We start from the raw sequence: 20,996 nt of genomic DNA, 5'->3' as shown, positions 1-20,996 counted from the left end.
TATGGAAGTAGGAGCTAGTGCCCATTATCTTCTGTGGCTTTGAAGTACATTTTCTTCCTGTTTATACAGTTGCTTCAATGCATATGTTTTAGTTTGCTAGTTCTGTTATCATGATGTTTTAATACAGCTTTCATCTTCTTTTTTGCCTCAGGAAAAATTCAAAGAGATGGAAAAAAACCTGAATCTTGCAAACCGATTCTGAAAGTAGAGTACAAGACCTGTAAAAACAGGTATGGTTTTCCTTCTGTGATTAACTCCATGTTACATTCCTAAGTTAAAGTCCTTTTAGAATCTTTCACACTCTCTTTTCACAAAGAAATTTATTATTGTTTAAAGGTATTAAACCCGTAATGTAAATTTACATGTACTGTGTAAACTTATAAGAATTATGTTGATTTTTTTAATACAGTGAACCATTCGTGATATTTTCTGGTGGATTGTCATATGATAAGGCGTGTCGAAGACCAAGCTTAACAATCATGCATGGGAAAGCAATTACAGTTCTTGAAATGGATCATCCCATAGTTGATTTTTTAACTCTTTGTGAAACCCCATATCCAAATGGTGAGTTTATTAAGCAAAATGCTGTTATGGAGGATATAAATGAATTTATTTTCTCTCATACCTTAATTCCATTCCAGGGACTTCCATTCTCACAGCTGTCTCCACCTCAGGAAAACCAGAGCACTGAAAGTAACTGGAACCTGTTTGCATTCTCAATATAGGAAGCAAGTAATGAGTGGGCGATAAAGCATGCATGTATCTCTAGATATAAGCTTGAAACACATGGGCTAGTGTGAGAAAATACTGCTATTAATCAAATATGTGCTTATATTTCTGTCATTTTCCACAAGGCTTAAAATCTACAGGTTGCTAAATTATAGAACATTGAAATATCGCTTATCTGCAAAAAAAAGTTCTTGGACTTCAGCCTGAATTAAACTGCTAAAATGTGTCAAATAAAGTGGCACTACTAAGATTTTGTAGCTCCTTTCTCTGCTTATACAGTAATATTTAAAAATGGGGGATTAACCTGTGTTATTCACAGTCTTGTATAAAGAGGCCACAAAGAAGGAGTCATAATTTCACATACTTTTTAAAATCACTTTTCTCCTCTGTAAACTAACACACCCTATGCACCAAGGGAAGCATTCATTTGTCATTTTAATTGTTTATTTTTGATAAATGAAAATAAAAAAACAAACAGTATAATCTACTTAAGAGTGTATGGGAGGAAGGAACATGTCAGTATCTGAATTGAATATAGCAGACTTACAGGATTCCTTCGGAATTGCTTTAGAAGCGAAGGCATTGTGTATCATCAAGTGGACTGGACCAGCTGTTCACCATCTGGTTTCGAAGAGCAGTTAGAAGTGTTACTACTGGACAGCAAAAATACATTTTCTGTATAGTAATTGGATTCAGCAATGCAGTGATACACACAACTTATTCATATTCTGTTTCTTTACTTTCAATATACCATCATGCTGGCGTTTTAGAATATCCCAATTCTGTTTCTGCTGCATGTGTTGATCAGCAGTATTGCCCAAAAGTCATTTCCCAGTTCCTGTCTGGGCCTAGTTTGCAGTATGTTTAGTTTATAGATATGTGTAGGATTTGTACCTTAAAACTTTTGTTTAATACACTGTGACTGTTTAAAGAGCATAAATATTACTTACTTCCTTAAAATTGCTAATACATAGGAGAACTCCATGTCTTTACACTTGATTCCTTACTTACAGAATTTCAAGAACCCTATGCTGTAGTTGTGCTTTTGGAAAAAGATCTCATTGTTGTGGACCTGACACAAAGCAAGTAAGTATAAATTCTTATATGAAGTTATTTGTGTATCTTAACTGTCCAGGAAATAGTAATAAAAATCCAAGTATTATTATGCAGTGTCATTTACTGTCCAAGATCATTCACTCCTGGTAATAATTCACTCTATATGTTTACCTCCATCTTAAGGGGTAAGGTCAGCTAATCAACAAACAATATTTGTTCTGAATTTGGGGCATAAATTTGAATGTACTGTCCCTTCAGGATAACCCTCAAGCCTTCACTCAACATTGAAGTTAAGTAACATTTGGTCACATGCTGACTTATGACATGAATGTATGTTTTGGGAACCAGATAGATACACTTACTACTTATATGCACACCTGACTTCATTGGGCTTCACAGGAACTACCACTGAAGTATTTATTTAAGTATCTTAATAAAAAATGGCATTGATTTATAGTGAATCTACAGGATTATTTCATGATCCAGTTAGTGGTTTAAATGCCAACTAGTTCTTTCACATCAGAATCAATATTCATATCAAAAAGAAACTGTACATCATGTAATGCAGAATCTAATTCTTATTTATTTTGTTCTACCTCCAACACTACCAGTAATGTACATCCACATTCACAATGGTGTGACTAGGAACAGATTTTGCCCTTAATGTCTTGGAACATTTTAAGTGACTCATATTGTGATCTCACTTTCAAGAATACTTCAAATTATCCTAGCATACAAAATGGATGGAACTGAAATCAGAATTTCCCACATTTTTGAATTGTGAATAACATTGTGTGATATGCCAGAAGTGAGGCCTCCCTTCTTATCAGACTGTCCAAACTGATGGAAGTAGAAAATAAACTGAGATCATCTGTTATTGCAATTGTTTATTGTAGAATCATTAGTTTACCAACTTAATGAGCTAAGCCTCGCAGTATAAAATCTGTGCTTGTATAAGTTGTTCTTAGGTCATAGTCTACATCACATGCATCGACCTGAATCTTCTAAAAATGTGTCAGTTCTGTATAAATAAGATTTTTGAGATGTTGGGAAAAATAAGTTCCTAATTAGCTCATTCACACAAGGAGTCCTATTCACATCAATGGGTATTTATGTTACAAGACAATTCTTGTCACAGTAATGAAATTTTTATATCTTTCTTTAAGTAACTACACCTCATTATTGACATTAAAAACAACACATATGTTTCAATAAATAAGGGGAAATGTACTTTATTAGTAATGATTTTACTTAGATTCTGTTACACACTTTAATATAAGAAGATGTTTTATTCTATGGCTCAGTGTGTCACAGTGCTTCTAATAAATTGTCTCCCTCAACTAGTTTTCCAATCTTTGAAAATCCATATCCTATTGACATTCATGAGTCACCTGTTACCTGCACAGAATATTTTGCGGACTGTCCTCCAGATTTGATTCCTGTGCTCTATTCTGTAGGAGCAAAACATAAAAAGCAAGGATACAGCAATAAGGTAAGCAAAGCCCATCTTTCTATAAGGAAAAACAAGTGGAAGCACTGCCTATGGTTTTTGGAACATCTTACCACATAATTTTCATTTTACTTCTTTAATGACTACTTTCAAGTTGGTGCAACAAGCTGCTTAGCAGCATGCTTATAGCCTGGTATATATACCTCAAAAACATCATCTGTTAAGCACAACTGTTAATGACCGTTACATAGGATTTAATCGTTAGGGTGCTGGAATTATGCCCCATTGACTTAAAGGAAAGCTATCAGTAGACAATTCAAATATGTATGGATAAGTTATCTCTATCAAAGAAAAAACTAAAAACACTGTAACTGGAAGAAGTCAGCAGAAGATCTTCAGTGAAAGTTGAGGATTGGCAGCAGGTCTGTGAGAGTTTTGTTAAATGGGGATATTAATAATTATTCTACTGGGCTACCAAAGTCTTTACATAAGGCTTTTAGAAATGGGACAAGCTGAAGAAATATAAAAAGGAAATGCAATTATTTTATAAATTCCAAGCCTTAATCTGGTTTATGCTTGGACTAGAACTAATCCATCATAATAAATAAATTAGAAAGTATATTGGGTAAACAAATCGGACATCATCAGTTTTCTGTTCATGCTAACAGAATTATTCTCCTTGGAGCTGCCTTGTTTTCTCTGAACTGAGAAACTGGTCCCTATCTGCTTCTTTTTGGATCTTGATCCAGCAGAGTACTTCAGAAAAGACTTTTTTTCTCTTTTACTTGAGTTTGTCTGCTTTCCTATCCTTACCTCATGCATAGTTTCTGAAACTTTCACCACCTAACTGTGTTCAATTGCACACCTTCTTGTCCCCTTGCTTTATTTGTGCACATACAAATATGTGCACACTGATACCTCTGAATGTAGGTATCCTCTCATTTGCCACCCACCCATTTCTGTACCCACAAGCATCCACTCCGTGTATCCACACAACCAGTTTGTGCTCCCAGGATTTTTCCTCCTATTCACACTCTGCACACATCCTCCCTAACTCTACACGTGTCATCCTCCACATCCTGTATCTAGTGTCCATACACGACAAGCTTTAGGCACAGACCAGCATTTCAACCTACCAGCCTAGACCAAGGAAGAGAATGGCGGTCTTCCCACAAGTAAACAAAAGGCAGAGAGGAGATGATGATTTCATATGTTTTGTAAAAGTTGCATTCCCTTTTCTCCTATTTCGTGGCAGCATGCTCAGATACTTGTTTCTGGGCCAGTTTCTTCAGTAATCTTCATCCTCAAAATAGATTCTCAGTCTATTCAGTGTTCTGTAGAAACTCCAAGAGTCAAGCCACCTGAAGAGAGTAGCAGAACTGTTTGATACTCCTTCCTCCAGTTCCTATTTTGGGGTTTTGAGTGTTAGCTGTGCAGAAATACTTTTAAAGCCTAGAACTTTAACTGATAACATAAAAATGTTATTGTTTCAAAAGCCTTTATTGATAATATAAGAATGTAAATAAGTTTTAAAAGCCTTGAATACCTTTTATGAGTTCTATTGCTTTTTGGAGAAAGATGTTGTCTACTTCTCAGTTTAAAAATTAACCAACGAAGACTGATCAGAATTAGCTGTGATCTCTGTACTCTTGTTGTTTGCTCAGGAGTGGCCTGTCAGTGGTGGAGCATGGAACCTTGGAGCTCAGACATATCCTGAAATCATTATTACAGGGTGAGAATGAAACTGAGGATTGCTTCTTTTAAAATGTTAGTGTCTACAACTTTTGATTGTGGGTTAGCTATAGATAAGAGTTGACCCTTCACAAAGTATGCATAGCGTGGCCTTTTCATTTGAGGTACATAGTTTTTTCCTTGTGTTGAGTCATCACAGACATTGTATTGAGACATCCCATTTGTTGGAGAAAATAAACTTTGTCTTTAGGGATGAACTACCATTAACAATTAGCATTTGAGGCCCCAGGGTTAGGCAGACAGTTTATATACTTGTGAAGGTGGAGTCTTTGGAAATGAGAATCCTTTGCAAGAGAGTATTTTGGCCTTGAAGGGCATAAAGAATAGCATCGAAAATGGGAGCAGCTGCTCTTCTATAGCTGTTGTCCTTTGGCCTTCTGGGGACTTTGTATCTGGAGACAGTTTAGGAATTCTTTTTAATATCCTGGCATTAGTGAGAGTGTGGTGAACTGGGATGAATTTCACCTTGTGAGTGGAGACATAATCCATAGCAGAAAGGCATAGAAGGCTCAGATTGCAATAGAAGCCCCATGAGCAATGCCTGATGGATTTTCAAGGAGCCATCCTTTAAAACAAAAGTTATTCAGCTATGGTGCATGCTGTTTCCTTCTTGTTTTAACACATTTAATTTTCATCTTTTCTTTAAGCCATGCAGATGGATCAGTAAAGTTTTGGGATGCTTCTGCCAGTAAGTTTCTAAAGTTCACTTCTATATAATGCTGACAAATAACACACACACACATATATAAAACATGATATTTAACAATAGGAGTAGTAATACCTGGGAATTATACCATTAGGAATAATGAGGTGAAATTAAGCAAATTTTTATTAAATTAAGGAGAAAAAACACTTTTCCAACCTTACTCAGTTATTAAATAATGCCACTGATAAATGAATGTAAAAGTAGTAAAAAATAAGGAGGAATCTCAATAATACAAAATAGAGTTACTTAAAATCCTACTTTTATCTCCAGAAATCAAGGCACTCAAGTTCGAGTCTTGGCAAAGGCTTCTAGATAGTAAGGTTTTTTACACAAGTAGAAAGGCTATACTTATTAGTCAGGAAATTCAAAACGTTATAGAACTCAGAAGGAACTCCTGTTTGTTGTGTTGTCCAGGCCATCAGAATACTTCCCTAATGGTTGCTTTTGAAGTGCCACATAGTCTTTACATTTTAGCAAAATCTTAGTTTCACAGCTCATTAGGAAAATAGCAGCTTTATCACAGCCTCCCTATAACATTGAGAATAAGACTAATAATCATGGACATGATGGGTAACATACACCATGGACATCCTGTCCCAGAAAGTACTAAGTATTTCAGAGACAAATACCCATTATAAAGTATTAAATACATATCCTACCAGTACTGCATACCAGAGTAATATCCATATTGTATAATGCCCATCTTCTCCTTTAGGCCTTCATAAGACTTTTTGATATGCCAGAACTGAATAGAAAATGAGAACCAAGGAATTTTGTAGCTTACTTGTTTCATGTTAGTCAATATTTTTTATGTTTTAATATATTCCAGTTACTCTACAGATGTTGTACAAATTAAAAACATCAAAGGTCTTTGAAAAACAGAAAGTGGGAGAAGGCAAAGCAACAGCTGAGATTGTGGAAGAAGACCCATTTGCTGTTCAGATGATGTACTGGTGTCCTGAAAGCCGAATTTTCTGTGTGGCAGGAGTTTCTGCCTATGTGGTTGTTTACAGGTTCAGCAAACATGAAGTAAATACTGAAATTGCAGTAAGTCCTTCAGAATTTCACTCTCTTATAAAAGAACATCATTTCTAAAGCAAATTGCCTGGCTGTGTCTGTGATCATATAGCTCAATAAAATTAATGTTAAGCTGTTTAAATATATAGGTTGAGAAACATTCCATTTTAAACCTTCTGAGTGAAATTGTGATCCTACTGAAGTTAGTGACAAACATCTGAGTTTTTGGGAGCAAACTTTCTACTTTTTTTGCTTTAATAGTAGCATACAATAAAGATTTCAGACATAATTTGCTTCTAAGACTTTATGACATAGTAAAAGTCTGTTGTACTTAACCGCTCTAAAAATACTGGCTGCTGTATGTTTTTATCAGATTACATTATGATTGTACATAATAATCATCTTTTTAACTCCAGTATTTCGTCTATCTAATTTATGTTCATAGTGTTTATACTACAAGGGGACTGAAAATCATTCCTGGTTTTCTGTTGCTTTATCCTGCTCAAATACTCCTTTTTCAGTCTGCACATCTTAAGTAGTCCCCTTATTTCAGGTAGCATCATACAGTTCATGTTCTCCTAACTGCTCTGTAGTCACCTTCTACTTATTGTTGTACAGCAAGTCTGACTTTGGTTTAAACCTTGGTATTTTGCACAGGAGCCACAGTTGCTGCTAATGGTATGGCTGAACAGGATTTATAATTCAATGCGTTCTTTCTTAAGTCTAAGAGGAGATATAAGTTTTAGTCTTTCTTAAGTCTGCAGGAGACTAATCTTTAGGCAAAGACAAACTAAACATGACTGCCCCTACTTCATGCTTGCCATTCTCTGGTGCTGGAGAACGGTTTGCAGCTCCAGTCACTCTCTTGCCAGAAAGGTTTTTTTTGTGTCTGCCAGCTCATAACAAACCCCAGAAGTTGACCCAAAATGTTGCTTTCATTTTCCACCTTCCCTGACTACAGTTCCTTCCCATTTCACACTATTCTAATGTACTTTAGAAAGTCTGTCAGTTTTGGACTGTAGCCATGTGCCATCTGGTAAGGAAATTCATTACCTGTAGCTGTTCCATTGTTCTCCTCTTATTTTTCCCCTTAGAGGCAATTATGAAGCTAGCTGAATGTACCCTTTCAGAAAAGTTTTAAAACTAATGAACAGTAATATCAGTGACCAGCTCATGTATAATGCTGCTAAAATTACTACATTTCAGTATTCTTACATTGTTCCATAGCAAATGCACCTTATCTTTTATTACCTATAATTTAATTTCTTTATTTTGCTGTCTTTTACTTTTGTGGCTGAATTGCATCAGAACGGGTGTTTTCTAAAGTGTTAATATGTGCAATTCAACAGTTTCTCAGGTTTCAGCTGTAATTAAGAAGCATTTATATGAGGAATTATTCTCTGAAGAGTTGCTTTAGTATTATCTAATCTTGGTGGCATAGTCACTGAGTTCCCCTGGATCCCTGAGATAGGCCTTATCTCTTTTTTTCCCCACATTTTTACTGCAGGCATTCAAATCTTCACTATTAAATGGGGGTGGGGGGATGTTAAGAAAAAGTATGGGAGGCTTTGTTTGAATATGTACCTGAATTTAGGCTGTGTGCCTTTATCTACACTGAATCTGAGCTGGTTGGTCTCCAGAATTTCTTTGCTGCCTTTAGCAGCCAGCCTGAAGTCACCTTGAATTCGACCTACAAATCCCAGCATTTTAACGAATCCATGTTGGTGTGACTGCCTCATGTCAGTCTTGTTATGTTACTGATGTAGTAAATGGGAAGCATGGAGGCTATTCAAAGGTTTCTGCGTGTAGCAGGGAAGTCTGCTGCTGAATATGCCTTAGGAAGCATAGGCTGTGCTTGGGATTTTCCCAATAGAAATATTATTTGCATCATTCCATATCAGATTTCGGAGGCAAGTAATGTGCCTGAGACCAATTCTACTTTATATCCAACCTCAGAGTCATTGCTATGGTTGAGCAGAATAAGTTCTTTCTGAAATCTTCTGTGTTTTAACACAGTGGTTACAAAATAGGGGAGCTTTCAGAGCTCATCTTTACCTCCTGATTCTCATTGAAAGCAGGTATTTTCTTAAGCTCCATTCTGTTACTGATGGTTACTCAGTGAGAGATCAATTGCTTCTGATCACTTCAGGATGTCAGCACTGAAATCACTGTTCCAACTGGCAATGCCAAGACCCTCTTTGAGGACTATATCTTGCTTTTTTATTCTTTACAAAATGAGGATCTCCTTGGGCAATTCATGAGGTAGAATTGCCCAGTATTTACTGTGATTCTTTGAGGTGGTTACTTCTATGGGTTTGAGCACTGTGTCCTGTTTCCTTTTGTTTTGGAGTCCTTTGGAGTTAAGGTTTCCTGAACTAGTGGAAAGAATTGAAAGGTGTTTCAGCTGGGCTGGTCTCCTTGTCTCTATCTAGAGGGCCCCAAAGGAAAGCAAAAGGTAACTGGTTTGAACTTCATTTTCTGCCAAACTGATGTTCAATCTGAGGAATTGTCCTCTAAAGAGTTGAACTCTCATTGCTCTTATCACTGATTTCCTGACCCCTACCATGGACAAATATTCATTCATCAGTACTACCCACACTGTCAGACTTCTGAACACTGGCTAAACCCTGTCTTGTAGAGACTTTGTTGTACAAGCAATAAGGAGACAGTGTTAGGTGCTTGGGAAAAAGAGAACAGACAATAGGCAGAAAATTTTCCTAAATGATGCCTTCTTATGCCAAAATATTATTGGGAGAGGGAGTGTGTGTGTGTAGGAATGATCAACTTCTCTTTTCATAATAAGTTCTGGAAAGCTGTATTCTTGCCTTTCACATACAGGAAAAGGCTTGCATCAAAGTCAGCATTGGAAGAAATCAGCACAAAACTTCTCCATCAGCATAGGGTAGATGACTGCTTCCTCTCTGATGCTGACAGTTCTTTGCCTGCAAATGATAAATGGGGGGAGTGTATATTACTTTTTACAAAGGCCGACTGATATTGATTGGAAAGTGACCCAAACTTTCAGCAGTTTTCTCTGTTAAATTGTAACTGAGCTTTTTCTTTATTTCAGTCATTAGAGGTACGACTTCAGTCTGAAGTAGAAGATATCATTACTCCTGAACCGGAAATGATTCCTTCATTTCCAGATGCCTCCTCCCAGCTTCCTTCTTTAAAGAGCCTTTCAGGCAGTACCAACACTGTCACATGTGAAGGAACAATGAAGGATAGTATCCCATGTCTTAGGTAAGTCTGTGCTGTTGTTCAAAGATTTATCTTTCTAAAAAGCATTCCTATCCATTGTATTAACAATCCATCAACTATCAAGCAAGTGATGAATCGTATGTATGCAAAACAAAATCAGAAGAAATCAGAATATGGAACAAAAAAATGATTGAGGCAAAATAATCAACAAGGGATTTTGAAAGGCCAAAAGTAACTGTGGAGAAGATAAACTGTTACAGTAAAGGCTTGGCTGTAATCTTCCAGTATTATCTAGGAGTATATCTTCACCTCATACCCACGATTTGGAATGGAATACAAGCACTGCAGCACACGTCAACACATTTCTGAGCAACTTTTTTTTCAAGGCCACAAAGAGACTTCCATAAAGCTGACACATGCAGAGCTTCTTGTCCTTGGCTACTCAGCATAACGCTAAAATCTTTCTTTGTGAAATAAGTGTATGTGGTTTATGGTGCATAAGGGATAGAAACTTTGTTCATAGTCATGAAAAAATCTACTAACTATACAATTCTGAAAAAGATGCACTGTGTAGAAGTGTATATGTATGTTTAATGTTTCATAGAAGCATAGAATCACAGAATAGTTTGGGTTGGAAAGAGCCTCAAGATCATCCAGTTCCAACCCTTTGCCATGGGCAGGGACACCTCACACTTGACCAAGTTGCCCAAGGCTCTGTTCAACCTGGCCTTGAACACTGCCAGGGATGGAGAATTTACCACTTCTCTGGGTGACCTGTGCCAGCACCTCACCATCCTCACAGTAAAGAAGTTCTTCCTTAGCTCTAACCTGAACTTCCCCAGTTTAAGTTTGAACCCATCACCCCTTGTCCTATCGCTACAGTCCCTGATGAAGAGTCCCTCTCCAGCATCCTTGTAGCCCCCTTCAGACACTGGAAGCTGCTCTGAGGTCTCGACACAGCTTCTCCAGGCTGAGCAGCCCCAGCTTTCTCAGTCTGTCTTCATAGAGAGAGGTCCTCCAGCCCCTGATCATCCTCATGGCCACCTCTAGACTTGTTCCAACACCTCCACATCCTTCTTATGGTGAGGACAACAGAACAGCACACAGTGCTGCAAGTGGGTCTCACAAGTTCAGAAAGAAGCAAATTGTTGTCTGCTAGAGTACATTTGGAGTAGATTGATTTGTTCTTACTAATAAGGCAGATAAATTATAGGTTTGAATAGACTCAAAACAGAATTCTGTACAGAACTCCATAAACTGTAATTTTGCAGCAATTATAGTGCATTGCTGATAACAATTGCTCTCATTTTAATGAATTCATTATTATTTCAGTCAAATTATTATTAAATATTTTAAATGCCTCAATTATTTCAAAGGCAGTTTAAATGAACATTGCCTGACTTTGCAGATACTTTGGGCTGTTGAGCTCCTGAAAACAGCATTAGTGTTGAAAAGCAATAACATGACATTATTTTTGTAAAATTAACAATACTTTCTGGCTTCCTGTTTATGTTTCCCCCTCATTCAGTCAAACAGTTGAACCACAGACCTCAGTTGAATCCTAATGGAAACCATGAAAATCATTAGAAAAGGCAAAGAGAAGTTATTAAAAAAAACCCAATGTGAAATCCATTTATGACATCGAAATCAGCAAGAATGTAATTGATTTTCAGTGGCTAAGATTTTCCTTTAAGGGTTTCTTAGTTGATTTTGTCTGGGGAGGAGAGAAATTGTTTATCTTTGGGGCAGATGATCTGTAATGAAACAGTAGAGGTTCCTCTGGTTTGTTTGCTTATCTCCACATAACCTCACCTTAAGCTGCCAGCTGATTTTTGTCCCATTTTACTCAAAGTAAATGAAAACTTATTTTGACAGAGAAGTGATTTGTTCAAAGTAGAAATAATTCTATTCCTAGAACTGCTGGCATGATCCTTCTTACAGCTTATATAAAATACAGTTTTATACAAAATGTGTATACGCTCATCCTTTCCAATGGGGAAAGGTATATAAATATCCATACTTTTCTCCCAAACCCTAATTGGGTCAACATTCCTCGTGTGTCAAAAAACTTCTGTTTTAAGCAGAATTCTGATGATAAAATGGAAGTAGTGCTGGAAACACAGAAACCCCAGTAGAAACCTGGATGATGCTGTTGACTTTATATGCAAGTCATTCAGGTGGGCAGCAGTACAGCATCTAAGATACAGCAATAATAACTTAAAGCTGCAGCCACCTACACGTGCAGGGTGAGTGCATAACTTGAACTGTGTTTATAATCCACATAAAATTTTATATACAGACTAGCTTTTAATCTTGGCTCCATTGTGTTTATTTCCATATCTGCTTCTCAACCTTGTTAGAGGAAATGGGTGGCACTCGACAGAATGACTGAACATGTTTGTGTCTGCAAATAGGTACTAGAAAGAAAGTGATTGAAGGGGCTGAAGTATTGAAAACTTGGCATTCTTCTGAACTCAAAAGTAAATGTTTCCAAGAAAGGCATGCAGCAGTGTTGAATAAATACTGTCCTTGCTTATTTCAGAAGATTTTAGAATGAGATATGCAGCTATAATAACCTAAGAAATTGATGTATTTGTGATTATGCAGATAAATATTTTGATGTAAATATTCTCATCACAAGGTTGTATCCAGAATGTAAGTCTTTGTTCACAGACATTAAGTGTATCATCCCAAAAGTAATTCAATCAAGGGTTTTGACAGTAGCTCCAAAATTATAGAGGCCTGTGATTATCCTGTGAAGAAAACTAAAACCGAAGGCTGTGCAACAACCAGAATCAGTGTAGCATAACAAGAACAAGATCATTTTACCAATTCCTGTCATAGACAAAGCATACTCCACTTGGGGAGAAGGATCATTTATTGACAATTAAAATAGAGTGAGAAACAAAACAGCAACTGAAACACTTGCCTTTCACCCTCCTTTATCCCCACCTTCACTCCTTCTTTTCTAACTCCTCTACCTTCTCTACCCCAAGCTCTGCAGAGGGTATAGTGGATGGTGGCTGTGGTCAGGATGTAGCAGTTCCTCTCCTCTCTGCCATTCCTTCCTTATCACTCTTTTCCCTGCTCTGGTGTGGGGTCCTTCCCACAGGGTATACAGTCCTTCAGGATAAAACTGCTCCAGCATAGGCTCTCTGAAAGCAACAGTTCCCTCAGGAAATATCCACTTGCTCCACCATAGGGTCCTCAAGGGCTGCAGTGTGGGTATCTTCTCCACTGTGATCCTCTCCACAGGCTCCAGGGGAATCTCTGCTCCTGTACTTGGAGCACTTCCTCTCCTAGTTCTTTCACCTTGGTACTTGCACTGCTGTTTCTCACATTTCTTTTTCCCTCACTTCTTGCTCCCAGCCAACATTTTCTGCCCTTTCTTACACTGATTTTCCCAGAGATGCCACTAGCTTGGTTGACAGGCTCAGGTGCATCCTGCTATGGGTCTGTGACAGACAGTTGGAACCAGCTAGAATGAGGCTGTGTCATGCATGGAGCAGCCCCAGCTTCTTCTCGCAGTGTTTCCCTCTGCCCTCCACTTTCAAAACCTTGCCAACTTCTGTACTTCTGCAGTCTGAAAGGGGAAGAGGTAGGAGCTGCACAGGGTCATGAAGGGGGGAGATGTTCATGTCTTGGAAATCCAAGTGAAGGTCTCATTCCTCATCCTGAAATCCTGCATATGTTCTTCTGTGGTATCCAGATAATGTGATACCCAAAGGTGTGACCCCATATTCTCAGTAGAATAGATATACTCTGATAGGGCTATGGAGTTTGTGGAGGCTGCAGGACATGAGAAAGTTGCAGATGACTGTGAAAGATATCACACATCTAACAGTAAACTGGCTCCTTCACCAGCTGCATCAGTTGGTCCTTCACTTGCACTCTTGTTTCTCTTGCTTGACCCAACCATGTATTAGCTCTAACAAGGTGTCTTGTGCGACGCTACTACACCATGTGCTTACTCTGGCTTTGTCAACCAGCACTTCAGAAAGTCTTACCTCACTACTGCTATAACTGCCTTTTGGCTCCCATAACTTTTTTGGCATGCTAACGTTTTATGTTACTGTGTCTGTTGCAGTCTGTCACCAGCTGTGGATAACAAGGCTCCTTATGCAAGACAATGAAAGCAGTTACTTTATTGTCTATAACTAGGCAAATAAAGTACACATTTACACATTGTCACAATGAGATTCCCTTCAAGATTGGGTCAAGACTGTGGCTGTTAGTTGTTTCCTTTTGCTTGTGTGACTGCAGCAGTCCTAAGTGGGGAAGGGAGGAATGGTAGTCCAGACAGGGCCACTGGTCCTGGACAGTCAGGAGACAGGAAGAGGAGGAGAGGAGAAAGCATCCTGCTTGCTGAACTGTGACAAGATCTGAGCTAAGTGGCTGATTGCTGCTCCAGATAAATGGATGTGTAAGGTCTGAACTGTACAACAAGCAAAAGAAATAGAATAGTGTGCCAAGCCGCTGTTAAGGTAAAGCATTTAGAAAGATAGATGAGGAATGACTTTCTCATTAAATAATAAATAAGGGAAAGTTTTGGCAGGGAGAGTGAAGCCTCTACAATAAAAATACAAGCAGTACAAACTGTATTCTGGAAATGGTTAAACAATTTGAGACAGGGTGTGTTTCTATTTTGAAACGCAGTTATCAAAGATGTTGTATCAGGTGCAGGTGCCCAGTTGCTGGGGGGGGGGAAGGGGCTGCTACCTTGGTGTTATTCTATTATTACATTTTGCTTCGTTTTATTTTCTTTTTCTGCATCTATCTTCAATTTTCCAAGGTTTCCAATAGCCTTATTTGTTACCATAGCCTCCATCCCAAAAGATGCAGTAAGTGTAGCTACAAAAAACTTAATAGCCCTTGTTATTTTAATGAGGAGTTTGAATATCCTCTCTTAAAAGAAGTGCTTACTTATCTGCTTTGGACTAGAAGTTACGTGGATTTTTTTTCCAGTCTGATCCATCATCTTTTCAGGTGTACAGGCCAGGGCTGCTTGGGAAGCTTGCTGAGTCACATCGAATTCACATTCAGGAAATAGTCTGCATCATCAGTCATCAAAGATCTGTTCTTTAAGATCCAGTACATAGGATAATGCAGCTTCAACTATTTATGATAGAGATATATGAGTATAGCAGCACTAACAGCAGAAATACTATGTGCCAAAAATTGCAGTTCTTCAGAATGTGTTGTCCAGGTGTAGATTAACCAATTACTCCTCTTCTTCTCCAAGTTCTTAGTTTTTCTTTTGGCACTGTTTTTCACAGGGGTAGGGGATTATATGTGATAGACTGCCATATTGTGACTGTGTGCAGAAGGGTGCAACATAAGTACTCTCAGCATTTACAGCTACAGCAAAAATGCACTGGCCAGTTTGCATTATATATAAATTACTACCTACAGTGGGAGTGTACTAATGAATATCTTGAATACCTCAAGTATTGCTGGTTTTGCATGTATCTTCTTTCAGTGTATCATCATGTTATGTTCTACCAGTCAAGAACATGCATAAAGCACCCATATGGAAATGGTCAGTTCTCAAAATCCCCCTGAATATGTACACCTTCACTACCTGCTTTGCAAGTCACTGAACCTGCCATAACAGAATATGAAGCAGTGTTAATAATTATATCAGATTTGTGTAGGAAGCATTCATTCATTAAGACTACATCACATATTAGGTGATCATACTGTGAAGAAGAAAACAGCATTTTTTTGCACTAGATGGACAAACAGAATTGCCAAGTGCATAAGTTTTGTATGTACAGTGGTGAGGACCACTACAGAAAGATACATTGCTCTGATTTTTTTCTTGCCTCTTTCCATTTAGAATAGAATCATAGAATGGTTTGGGTTGGAAAGGACCTTAAGATCAAGTTCCAAACCCCTGCCATTGGCAGAGACACCTCACCCTAGACCTTGTCACCCAAGGCTTTGTCCAACCTGGTCTTGAATGCTTTACTTCAGAGCAAGGAAGTTCCAAAAATACAGAAATGTCCTGTGTCAAAGTTTCAGAAGGAAGTATTTTAGGTTTTCCATTCCAGTTGATTATTCATTGTGATTTTAAAAGTGTGTATTATAGGGCTTGAGAAAATATTCTGAAAATGGAACATAAGCAAAATGATTAAGCAAAAAAGATTTTTATTAACCCCCCACCTACAATTTCTCCAGAGTTTCTCTTGTAGGGAGCATAGAAGATTTGTTTCCATAACAGAATTGAAAGTCAAAACCTGGAATTCCTCCAAAATATCCCTGTTCTCATGAGAATGCCTCATTTCAATGTATGAGTATATGCATAGTATGCTGCAAGTGTTGGTACTGCTTTGTACTTATCAAGGGACTGTGCTTCACTAGTATTTTCTCAAGAGAAGCAGTTGTTAATCATTCCTCAGTTTGTTTGTTTGTTTGTTCTTATTTTGTACCTCTTGTTTTTAGCGTGAAGACTCGTCCTGTGCGAATGCCTCCTGGATACCAAGCAGATCTTGTTATTCAGTTGGTGTGGGTGGATGGTGAGCCTCCACAGCAGATAACCAGTCTTGCTGTAAACTCTGCTTATGGACTGTAAGTAACTCAAAATTAGGGTTGCATTTTTTCTTTATTGCACTAGATAATGTCTTTTCCAATTATACTTTTAAGTTTCCCACTGACAATGAAAGTAAAAATAATCAAAAGGTGCTAGAAGCAAGACTCTTGGAGGAAAATTATTTGAACTCACATAAAGATTGGAACATGTGCTGTTAATCTGCCATTTTTGCCAGTATCTTTACTGTTGCTATCTAAAAGACTGAATCTTTTCACGTTATTCTGTCTACCCTTTAAAATAAAAACTGGTTTTAAATCTGTAGATTTTAAGGTTAGTTTGAAAGGATCACCAACATGAAATACGTTTCATTACAGTGATGTGTTTAAGTGTTTAATGTCATTTATCATGACATTATGTCTTAGGTAGAAATTGTCTTCTAAGAATAGCATTTTTCTGACTGTGCTAATTTCTGTTTGCAAGAGAACCAATGACCAGAAATTGAAAGTGGAATAAGGAACATTCAGATGCTAAATCCTGTATGGAAATGCAAGTGAGCGTATCTGGGTATATTTTTCCCTTGGGTTCAATTTATTTGCCAATTGTTAATGTTTTCCCTCACTGAGAAATGCCCAGATATATTAAAATGGTTTTCTCTGTGAAAGGTGTTACCCCAGTAAAGACTATAGGCTGTAATGGGTATTAAGTATCTGACTCCCACTGATTTTCAGTAAATCACTTGACTCTCTTCAGAGACTTTGGAAATTTTATGCGCAGCCTTTACAGTTGTGCAAAAATACTGTAATTGGAGGGTTGTTTTGTCAAGTCTTTGCCTTCAATTTCCAGACAATTTCCTGTTCATGAACTCTAAAAGATTCATAGAATCATAGACTGGTTTGGGTTGGAAAGAACCCTAAAGCTCATCCAGTTCCAACCCCCTCCCATGGTCAGGAACACCTTCCACTAGACCAGTTGTTCCAGGCCCCATCCAACCTGGCCTTGAACACTGCCAGGGATGGAATTTCTTTTGTTTTACCATATCTAGATGCATTTGTCAATTGTTAGGGTTTGCTCAGTTTGCTCCCTTACAGGTGTCAGGTTTTAAGACAGCATCTAACTTCAAGAATAATCACACTATTCCCTTACCTGTGAACTACTGATAGGTTCCAGTTCTCATGGCATTCATAGTGGTTTCCTAAACATACCTGATTCAATCAAATATTTTCAATTGTGTGCTTTGCTAGGAGCAGTGATAGTTTATAGGATATCCTTCTTTAAAACACGATATAATAACTGTAGTTATTTGTTGGGGTTTAAACTCAGCCATGCAGTCTCTCTCTCTCTCCCCACCTTCCTCCCTCCCCGCTCCCAGAGGGATGGGGGAGGAGAATTGAAAGAATGTACCTCCCATGGGTTGAGATAAGAGCAGTCCAATAAATAAGATATGACACAAACCACTTCTGCTACCACCAATAATAATAATAGTAAGGGAAATAACAAGAGAAGAGAATACAACTGCTCACCACCCACCCAGTACCCAGCCCAACCCTGGCAATGATCTCAGCCTTCCAGGTAACCACCCCCAGTTTACATCCTGGGCATGACATGCTGTGGTATGGAATACCTCTTTGGCTAGTTTGGGTCAGGTGTCCTGTTTCTGCTTCCTCACGGCTTCCCCTCCTCCCTGGAAGAGCATGAGACTCAGAAAGTCCTTGATTAGACTAAGCATGACTTAGCAACAACTAAAAAACATTGGTGTTATCAGTGCTGTTCCTAGGCTGAAAGTCAAAACCACAGCACTGCACCAGCTACTAAGAAGGAGAAAAATGACTGCTACTGTCGAACACAGGACATTATTACACTAGAGTGCTATGTTACACTTGAGTGTTTCAGCAGTAAATGCATTTATTAATAAAATAGCCCAATAGCTTAAATTTAACTTTCCCACAAAACTACCAAAGAAAGGCCTATTTCTTGAAATTTCTTGTGCAGAATCTCTTTTCTCTCCCTCTCTCTTGCCCCTCTCAACTTTTTCCTTAGGTCTACAACAAGATACAATCCTACCTTTTATCTAGCAGTGAAAACAGTGCAAAAACTGTGCCACTTCAGCGTGAAGCTTAAGACTGTATAATTTTTGCTGTGCTAGCTGTAGGGTTATTTGGCTCATCTTTTGCATACCAGGTTTTTTTCCTGTACTAATCAGTTTAACCAGTAAGAAGGCATAAGATAGTGTGTTTTGGAGTGTTTGCTTCCAGTATTCTTTTAATTACTTTAATGTCTCTAACTGTTACTGATGTTACTGCAGCCATGACAGAACTAAAGTGAGATATAACAAAAATTTACCCCCAGCAAAGATAAAAGTCTTCAGGCATTGTAAAACTTTATTTAAGATATTTTCCTTACTTTTAAAAGGACTGAGCTATAAACTAAAAGTATGAACACCCATTCTATTGCTTTTGAAGTGAATCACCAAAATCTTCTTTTTGTTATGAAAGGAGAAAAGAAACAATTACAAATCACATCAGTTAGCACTGAAGATCTACAAGGTTAGATACAAATAATCAATTTGGTTTAAAGTATGTGCAGTAGAACTGAAAGCAGTCCCTTGAAATGTATTACCAGCTCATGTGATGAAAATCTTTTGGCCAATTTACATAATAACTGTCAAGAATGATGAGAATTTTATGACATTTCTGTGAAAGATACCCAGATACAGATAGACAGACAGAGAGACAGAGATAGAGAGAGACAGAGAGATACCACAAAGATACCAGAATAGAACATATCCTAGCAGGTAATTCTGTTCATCACTCAGAATTAAGAAATTCATGATGCTTATTGTATATTTCATAAAGACTTAGATTTTAGCACTTTTTCTTAAGCCTCGTTAATAGTAGTGTCATGTCTAGAATTTCTTATTGTTCCTCAGAAGTGTTATAAAATTAAGAAGCAATTTCTTATTTTTCTTGGGAAAGTATTTCTTTTCAGGTGTAAGAAATACCATACCCATGCTTGTGTGTGTGAACTTAAGAGGAGAAAAATGCAGACCAGGAAGTGATGCTCCACTTCAGTTAATTTGCTGCCCACAGTGAATGATCACTAGCTCTTCTTGTGACTCATGTTCTCCAAAATTAATAAACCTCAGGTTAATCATTTCCAAAATGCATATGGCTGTAAGTTTTGTTCCCTCAAGTATTAACAGATCAGATTGACACTCGTCATTTTTAGTCCTTTATTTCTCTTGTCTGCCTAGAACACAGCGACTTATGAACACAGGAATTGCTGTCACAGTTTGCATTAGTAATGTCTTTTACTTCAATATCCTTTCCCTGGCAATGCCTATTAAAATATGCTTTAAAGCAAAATACAAGAATGCCTAAAACAGATAGCAAAAGATTTTTTTTTTACTATTCTTTATTAGTCAATTTGTGTCGAGAAGCATGAAGACAAAACCTTGCACAGAATGATCTTCTGGCAAATGTGACAGTGCCAGGGAAATTCTGTTCTGCTATGAAGCAAAATTAATAAATTAAGTAAAAGAGGCTTTAGTAATTTCTGAAACAGATGTTACTCTACATTCATAAAACATGAAGTTTATTCCTTAGTTCACCTTCGGATCTTTTCACGTAAGCATTAAATACTGCCAAATAAAAGTGTATTTGTACACACTTAAAGCTGGTGTGTATTAATAGCTCCTTAAGCTGCTGATCAGTGAAAAGTCAATGGGGAAAAAAGGAGTATGTTTGTGATATTGCTATAGGTGTTGTACTAAAGTCAGGGTTCAGTCAAGAGTAGAAAACGTGGTGTAGTAACAACCAACAGAATTTGAGCTACTGTTGTAGATGATGCCTTAACTTCCAAGTTTGATAAATGAGAAAAACTCACCTCATTTCCACTCTTTACCTTTTCTATTTGTCATATGGAACCCTCTTTTTTATAAAGGAAGCAGAGAAAGAACAGGTACAGCAGATGAAAATGTTCTATCTACCCTGCTTCCCCTTCCTCCATCTTGTTACTTCTCTCTTTCCTTACTGTTTTTCCACATACAAATTCATATATCTCTTTTAAGATATTTTGGAGCTATATTAAGAAGTCAGGTAGAGTTCAGTGCAGAGCTCACTTTTAGTGTGAAAACTAAGTGTTTATTATTTTGCAGGACTTGGAACTGTCCATCCTCATTGCTTTTTACATAAAATCATGAAACTTGATCACAGATTATTCCTAATCTGATTGAAACTGGCACAGGCTTTCAAGTTTCCTGTGACTGTACCCAGTTCTCTCTATCTAGAAGTTAAATTGCAGTCTGATAGAAAAAGAAAGACATCTGTATAATAATTGTTAGAATTTAATATTCCTGTTTAAATCAAGTCTCCAAAAAATGCAATGTCAGGAGTTGGCATATGGATCCTTTCAATAGTCATATGATGTCTGGATTTATTTGTCAGTATTTAAAAAAGAAAGAAATAAGTCAGTTTTGCTTGTCTGTTTTAATATTAAATCTTAACTAGGTTTAATGCTTTAGTGAGAATATGAATCATGAAAGATTTTGGGTTGGA

At 37.5% G+C, this 20,996-nt stretch overlaps 1 protein-coding gene across 2 annotated transcripts in view; it reads left to right on the top strand.

Annotated features, from left to right (window-relative positions):
• Window positions 1-20,996, top strand: part of STXBP5L (syntaxin binding protein 5L) — a 184,872-nt gene that overhangs the window by 111,634 nt on the left and 52,242 nt on the right. For both annotated transcript variants that reach the window (XM_013127458.3, XM_005143026.3), the window contains exons 9-17: window positions 152-230; window positions 410-564; window positions 1,743-1,815; window positions 3,130-3,277; window positions 4,900-4,967; window positions 5,635-5,675; window positions 6,523-6,740; window positions 9,781-9,953; window positions 16,356-16,481. In XM_013127458.3, coding sequence (XP_012982912.2) covers window positions 152-230; window positions 410-564; window positions 1,743-1,815; window positions 3,130-3,277; window positions 4,900-4,967; window positions 5,635-5,675; window positions 6,523-6,740; window positions 9,781-9,953; window positions 16,356-16,481 — 1,081 coding nt within the window. The remainder of the gene's footprint in view (window positions 1-151; window positions 231-409; window positions 565-1,742; window positions 1,816-3,129; window positions 3,278-4,899; window positions 4,968-5,634; window positions 5,676-6,522; window positions 6,741-9,780; window positions 9,954-16,355; window positions 16,482-20,996) is intronic.

The sequence above is a fragment of the Melopsittacus undulatus genome, chromosome 2 (assembly GCF_012275295.1).
Source record: "Melopsittacus undulatus isolate bMelUnd1 chromosome 2, bMelUnd1.mat.Z, whole genome shotgun sequence".
NCBI lineage: Eukaryota > Metazoa > Chordata > Aves > Psittaciformes > Psittaculidae > Melopsittacus > Melopsittacus undulatus.
Note: the sequence above shows the minus strand (reverse complement) of the source record. Positions and strands in the feature narration are given on the sequence as shown.